The sequence below is a fragment of the Hyalella azteca genome, unplaced genomic scaffold (assembly GCF_000764305.2).
Source record: "Hyalella azteca isolate HAZT.00-mixed unplaced genomic scaffold, Hazt_2.0.2 contig6661, whole genome shotgun sequence".
Lineage (NCBI taxonomy): Eukaryota > Metazoa > Arthropoda > Malacostraca > Amphipoda > Hyalellidae > Hyalella > Hyalella azteca.
The window spans coordinates 18,839-26,261 of NW_025936815.1; the positions used below are offsets into that span (position 1 = coordinate 18,839).

Here is a 7,423-nt window from a genome sequence, read left to right on the forward strand (position 1 = left end):
GGGTTAAGTCAGCCAAGTTCCTTTTTTTAGATAGCATTTTGATCTAAAAGGAACCTGGGCGAACCAACCCAACCTGCGAGTTGGCGTTAGGTTGTGATCTCTCGATGTGGCAATGTATCTCCAGATTTATGGACAAAGAAGACGAAAATGTTACCCGTTGCAGTGCAACGGGTAACATTTTCGTCTTCTTTACCGCCTGTCTCTTATACACATCTAGATGTGTATAAGAGACAGCGCTACGTGTGATCGGTATTATTGCAAAAAATCGGTTTTCCGATGCCGACCGCCAAAAATGGATTTCAGATTCGTAATCTACACCCCAAAAAACATATAATTAAAAAAAAAACACCCTTTTTTTTGGATGTAGTTAATCTGCAATAATACCAAAATTATATAATAATAGAATGTAAAATGCTGATAAAATTCAAAACTAGATAAAATTTTATAGCTTGGAATCAAAATTATATATTAAATATAGTTCATGTTACCATGTACATTACTATTCAAAATAACTTGATAAACCTTGATTACAGTTTACAGCTGGCATTAATATAGGCTACCTAATAGGCTAATAGACATTCTAAATCAGGTAGAGTTAAAATGACACATTTCTATCATTAGCAACAGCTTACTAGCTGTTGCTTATACTTATCATATCAATCATCAATGAAAAATCTTTCCACCTGAAAAACTATAGTACATCAAGATTAGAGTCAATTCAATTTTTAATGCTTCCAGGTTCCAGCTTCATCAGATTATTGACAGATAGCTATTCTTGCTGTTTGATCATTTATGCCGGTAGAAAAGGCTCAGAGCCTCAGGCTGTGCTAGGACCAGTGACTGTGAGACTAGGACAGTACCCACTCAGTACCCAGACTCCTAGAGCAGACTCAGCAGTGAGCAGAGGCTAGTACGTAGTACCCTACCGTCCTAAGAGCTAGTGGCATTGCAGACTCCCAGACTCAGACTGTAACTGTGTAAGACAATTGAAGACTTGCAGTTGACTCATGCCATAGCTTACAATCAAGTAACAACTTCCTATACATTACCACTGGCATAAATAAAATTCCAATTATTTCAAATCTAAGAATAATTATCATGAGTTTACAGACAATATCTTACTTATCGAGCACAATTTCGGACATAGCTGAATACCTCGACGTTCGACCTTGCAACGCGACTTACGCGAGGGGCCGAGGGCAACAATCAGATAAGTACCGACTAAATCTCAGATCCGGACCGGTCCACCAAACCAGGATGACGAAATAATAAATGGTTGTATGTCATTTAAAACATCAATAAATTTGGAATTTTGCATATCAAGTTTTATAAATTAGCTTTGAAAAATTTCGTCCGTCCATCACAGCAGGGTATCGGAAAAGTGAATCTTTCAATCGAACTAATCAATATAGAATTGCCTGGACAGGTACAGAAATCATATACAAAACATTTTACCGAATTATTTCCGATTTACTACGTGTCAGTTTTGACTTATTTACTTTATGTCAAGCTAAAAATGTCAGTTAGTCGGATTCCGGACCTCAGGCATGCATCCCCTGATCCTTGCGGCCGGTGTCCAAATTCAGCGAGCATGGAATATTTCCCAAAGTAATGAACGTAGCTCGATAAAACTTGGTACATGTATTCATTAGGACCAAACGGTGATGTTTAGCTCGTGAAAATTTTTGGAATTTCACCTTAATTCGTGAGTTATATGACGATACGGGCCAAAATTTGCAGAGCATGACATTTCTTCTAAACTACTGTACAGATTTGAACGAAACTTTGAGTATAGAAACCCAACGGTGATGTTAAGCTCGTGACAATTTATTAGGTTTTGCCTTCGTTTGGGATTTTTTCCCAACATTCGTGATTTAAACAGCAATAAGGGCTTAAATTTGCAGTGAGCATAGAATTTCTCCAAAAGTACTAAACAGTTTTTAACGAAACTTTGAGGTCTCGGACAAATTTACGGCCGGACCCGCGGCCGGTCTCGCGCCCGGAAAGGTTTTCTTAGTGATTTATGGGTTTTTCTAGGTTTTTTTGTGTTTTCAATTGAACCTGTTCCTAACTGGACCTAACCTGCCAGGTTTTCGTTGATTGGCTAGGTTTTCTCTACGTTTGGAGTCCGGCGGCCGTGAGACCGGCCGCGGGTCTGGCCGTAAATTTGTCCGAGACGTGAAACTTTGCATGTGAATACTTAACCTCCCAACGGTGATGTTTAACTCGTGACAACTTTTCCCATTTTGCTTCCGCTTGCAAGTTATACGGCTAGACTTTTTCTGTTCCTGGTCAATGCAAGTTTAAAAATCGGCCTGAGATATGCCGGCCGTTTCTCCGTATATCCGTATGACTCGCAAACGAAGGCAGAATCTAAAAAAATGTCACGAGCTAATTACCGTTGGAAGGTTATGTTTCTATATTCAAAGTTTCGTTCAAATCTGTACTGTAGTTTAGAAGAAATGTCATGCTCACTGCAAATTTCTGCACGTATATAGTCATATGAGATTCATATAACTCACGAATTAAGGTGAAATTCCAAAAATATTTACGAGTTAAACATCACTGTTAGGTCCTAATGAATACGTGAACCAAGTTTCATTGAGCTACGTTCATTACTTTGGGGTATATTCCTTGCTCACTGAATTTGGACACCGGCCGCGAGTCCAGCCGCAAAATTTTCCGAGACGTACCGGATCGAGGTGTTCGGGTCTCAGAGAAGTTACTTTTTCGATCGGACTAATCTGGAAAAGAATTGGCTGTAATTTCCACACCTAATTGACAATTGTCAATATTGCCCTCATTGACTCGACATGGTAACTTTTTCGAAATCTGTAGGATCGTCGTGGCAATTCTCAAGATTGTTGCTCATTTGACAAACTTATTCCAAGTTAGTTCGTGAAAAGTAGGAACAGTCTAAAATGAGCTGAAAATTACCTTTTTTACCTAAGTTTGAATAGAAATGAAGTTTTGAAATCTCTCAGTGCAATGTTTACATATGGCTCAACATTGATGTTGCTGTCCCTTTCCGCCTCGCTTCACGGCGCGAGACGGGGCCTAGACCCAGTTCTGGGGCCAGCAGCCCTGCGGCGTTCACTGGGTTTGCTCAAAGGTCGCCCACCGACAGGGATGTGGGCATTTCAGGGCAGGAGAAAAGATAAATGGAGTCATGCATGCTGGGTAGGCAGAGTGGGCAAGGTGGAGAAGGATGTGTGGTAGGGTCTATTACTCAACATCATTATGCAGCTCAGTCTAGCGACCGTGGGTGCTCATCTGTTTTTTACAACATTTCTCGTTAACTTCACTTCTTGTTTGTTTGTCTGTCTGCGACAAATCTTATAATCGATATTTAACACACTTCTACCTGTGCAATCGATCTGAAATTTTGCACATTAGCGTAAAGTCGGAGGCAATGCATGAATCAATTGACAGAATAAATAATTTAGAAAATTTTAATTTTTTTAATTTTAAAAATGAAATTTAAAAATTAATTTTTGTAATATTTTATAATAAAATTAGAAATTTATTCTACATACTGTATGTAACATCGAAGACACTGGATTCTTTAGAAGTGTTGTCTTTAAAAATTAATTTTTTAAATTTAATTTTTAAGCGCATAATATTATTAATACAACACTTCTCTTTAACTTTACTTCCTGTTGTTTGTTTGTCTACTACAAATCTTATAATCGATTATTAATACACTTCTATCTGTCCAATCGATCTGAAATTTTGCACACTTACGTAAAGTTGGCGACAATGCATGAAGCAATCGACAGCATAAATAATTTTGAAAATTGAAAGAAGAAATTATATATAAAAATGTTTTAATATTAATTAATTTCAAAAAATTTTAATATTGGAAAAATATATATATTTATTGTACATGTGTAACATCAGAGACACTGAAGAGTTGTCTTTAAAAAGTAACTTTTAAACACATATTATTTATATTAATTACAAAACTCGTCAAAAATGTCCTGTCATTTTGCATCACTGACTCAACAATAACTCTCAACTTTGCAACTGAATTTTGGTTTCAGGTTGGGTGCCAGAAAAAATACTCTCAAAATCCGTGTTGAATAACCGCGGTTAACGCTAATTTTCCCTTGTTCCGGTGTGATATGTGCACCGGGAATTAATGCAAGCCTTCTATCTCTTTTATTGTGCGACAAAACACTCGTAATGTGGCCCGCCGAAGAACCTATTTGAAAGTAACGATACACAAGTATTTTAATCTGGCATCTATTTATAATAAATTTACGGGCACACTTTTTAATTGTATATAATATGGTAGTTTGAACTCTCATTAATGAGTCGAAAATCGTTGACGCATTGAACCGTTAAACAATAATTGCACCCTTGCAAGCAGTTCTGAGTAGCGACCGTTCAACGGTGTTCACGTTAGCATTCATACCCTGTTGCGCATCAAAATAATTATCCCATTTAAGAGCCTCCAAAAATGAACATGTCACTGCATTCTTGGGTATATAATGGCACTGGATTGTAATAGAATACAGCATTCAATCGGTGGCCGTTGTTACCTCCAGAATCTTGACACTAAACCCAATTATGACGCACGTTCTAGGTTTTCTTGTACCGAATAAGTAATAAAAACTGAAAAATTCACAATATTAAACCAGTTTTATTGTTTTTAACCATGTTTTTTTGTCTCTAATAGCATTATTAGTCCGATATTATGAGACCCCAGCGTTAATAAGATACCTTATAGTCACCGAGCTGTATCAATCTTTGTACTCCGAAGGGTCCCTCGTAGAGGTCAAAAATGATGTGTCTCACAGTACGAGGATCTCAAGTAGAATTGACCCGTGAAAGAAACAAACTCTGCCCGCCATATCGTCGTTGAACACTCATAAAAATAACGGGTCATTTTGTCCTAATGGTGAAACACTTTCTTCCCCATAGCACCAGCAGCGGGCGGCCGCAGCACTAATGAGCTGTTTAGCTGGGTCAGGATGATCCATACAATGACAAAAAGTGCATACCTAACCGGTCATAGTTATTACAATTTCTGTGAGTGTAGATTGTGTGTCACCCAAGAGCAGTTGAACGCACCATGCAGTTAGGTTAATTGTTATTCTTAAGCACGGAACCCAACGCGCGTATCTGTTATACCATCAACTTGTGGTGTGTTGAGGAGTCTCGTTATGCGCAGCCTATCGTTGGGCGTGGGTTCTATAAGTCTAAAGAAATTTATATTATGGCTATCAGGCGTGCGTATTAATATTCAGCAGGTAAAATTGAATGAAAATAAAAATAATTAATTTAATCGTATTTGAAATAATTTGACATTAAGACTGTTGTCATCAATTTGCTAATTAAACCATGACCAGTAAAAAATTACTGAATTTAATCAACATCAGTTTCATGATTGCAATTGTTTAAGTAAATGTTTAGCTGTCGTACGAGCAGCAGAAAGTTAAAGTCAACTAATGCCTTATTTTGCTAAATGGGGTTATAATGAAGAATAAGGCTAAATCACACGTGACTACAAGCGACATAAATGCAAATCGATGTTCATTAAATGTCATTCAAGAAGATATCCTAAAACATGTGCGTGCAAATAAACAACCACGAAGTGTCAAAACAAAACCAAAATTCAGGTTATTTGTTGATACTGCATTGCTGCTTCAGGAGATTTACTGCATCTATTTAAATGTTTGATTGCAAAGTATGCCATTTGTGTTCAAAACTTCTCAGGGTCTCAAAACTTCTCTCGGTAACAGGTCCTCACTGTAAAAGAACTCTAAGAAGTCATTAATTAGATCAATCATTGGTATCACGATAGGTCACAAAACGTAACGTCAAATAACCTCAGTATCTAAACACGTAGTTACGTTCAAGAACGCTAAGGCGACTTTCTATGTCAAGGAAAGAAAAAAACATCCAGGCGAAAAAACACTTTCTGGACGAGAGAAACTCAATAGTTTCTCACGCCTGAATTTTGAAACATGTGTCTAATTATTGGATTGAAATCACAATAGCTGCCTTATATTTTTGCATTTAAAACCAACAAAATACAAAAAGCCAGTATATTTTATTCGAGCGAACGCTGATTAGGAATAGGAATAAATTTTACATAAAAGTAGGGATTGAGGTTTAGACATAAACTCGGGATTTCGAGGGAGGAGCTCGAACCGCCTAGGATTAGTATAGCAATTCATAGTATCTCAAAATTGTTAATATTAGTATAGCAATTCATAGTATCTCAAAATTATTAAATATTATAGAACCGTTGAAGACGGATAGAAGCCGACGGTTTAAAATTCAAAAGCGGGTAGAGGACGCCCACGCACGCGGGTAGCGAACGGACTATAAAACAAGCGGAGTAGCAGAAGAGAGAGCGCAGTGTTGAACAGCCGGCGTGCTGGAAGGAAGTAAGGAAGTGTCGTTCTCGTGCGGAGACTCTCCAGTGTACCGATAACGTGAAGTGTAAGGGACAGTATTCCGGTGAAGTCTCATCTTATATATTGTATGTATATTACCGCATCAGAGAAGAATTTAGTTCGCCTCACGTTCGAGAATATTGCAATCATCGACGAACGTCCCGCACAGAAGAGACTATCCCTAGTTGTAGCCATCGGCGAACATCCTGCACCGAAGAAACCGATTCGTCCCCGTGATTTCGTCGACGGTCGCAGCCACGATCGTAAAGAGTTCACGTAACATCCTCCCGCTTCCCCGTGATTTCGTCGACGCTCGAAGCCACGATCGTAAAGAGTTCACGTAACATCCTCCCGCTTCCCGCACATCGCCGTGCTTCAGGATCCCCGACGACGGCTCTTCAAAATTTTGCGAGTCTGTAAAGTGGACTGCACTCAACGGCACCAGTCAGACCGCCCTCAGCTTCGCCTTGGCCGCTTCTACAGATTCCGGTGATGTACATCTGTGTAAATTTGGGATACTAGCAGGGCCGTTAGCCACCCTTGTTTAACGTCTTTGGTCTAGTACAATTTACAGTCCTGGGTATGTAGTAGTATTTGTATTGCCAAATTTCTGTTGTCCCATGAACAGCTGTTAAAGAATAGGATCTCTGTCGATAAGCAAACCTGTATTTCCACCGTTCCAGCTCTGTATTAGGGTGAAATTGATGTCTTAAGTATACCAGTGTGGACCAGCTTATTTGTATCTTTCCCTTGTTAAATCGCACTGCCAGTAGTAGTAGAGAACTTTCTATGCGCCTCTTTGACCACTCGGATAACGTAAAATCAAGTACAACCAACCTGACAGTTTAAAGTGTTTTTTTTTATGAGAAGAAAACTCTTCCGAGGACAAATTTAAGATTGATAGTTTGCCGTGAGCTTTAAAGCGGACAGTTCAAGAAATAGCGCGGGCAAAGATCGTACAACGATTATATGCAAATAGGAATAAAAGGACGACATCCATCATCATCACAGTTTAG

The 7,423-nt window shown here is 38.6% G+C and overlaps 1 protein-coding gene across 1 annotated transcript in view; it reads right to left on the minus strand.

The window, feature by feature from the left end:
• LOC108679529 (aspartate--tRNA ligase, cytoplasmic) overlaps window positions 1-1,206 on the minus strand; it is a 12,456-nt gene extending 11,250 nt beyond the window's left edge. Inside the window, exon 1 of the mRNA XM_018168165.1 lies at window positions 1,123-1,206. Coding sequence (XP_018023654.1) covers window positions 1,123-1,145 — 23 coding nt within the window. The 5' untranslated portion in view covers window positions 1,146-1,206. The remainder of the gene's footprint in view (window positions 1-1,122) is intronic.
• Window positions 1,207-7,423: the final 6,217 nt, after the last annotated feature.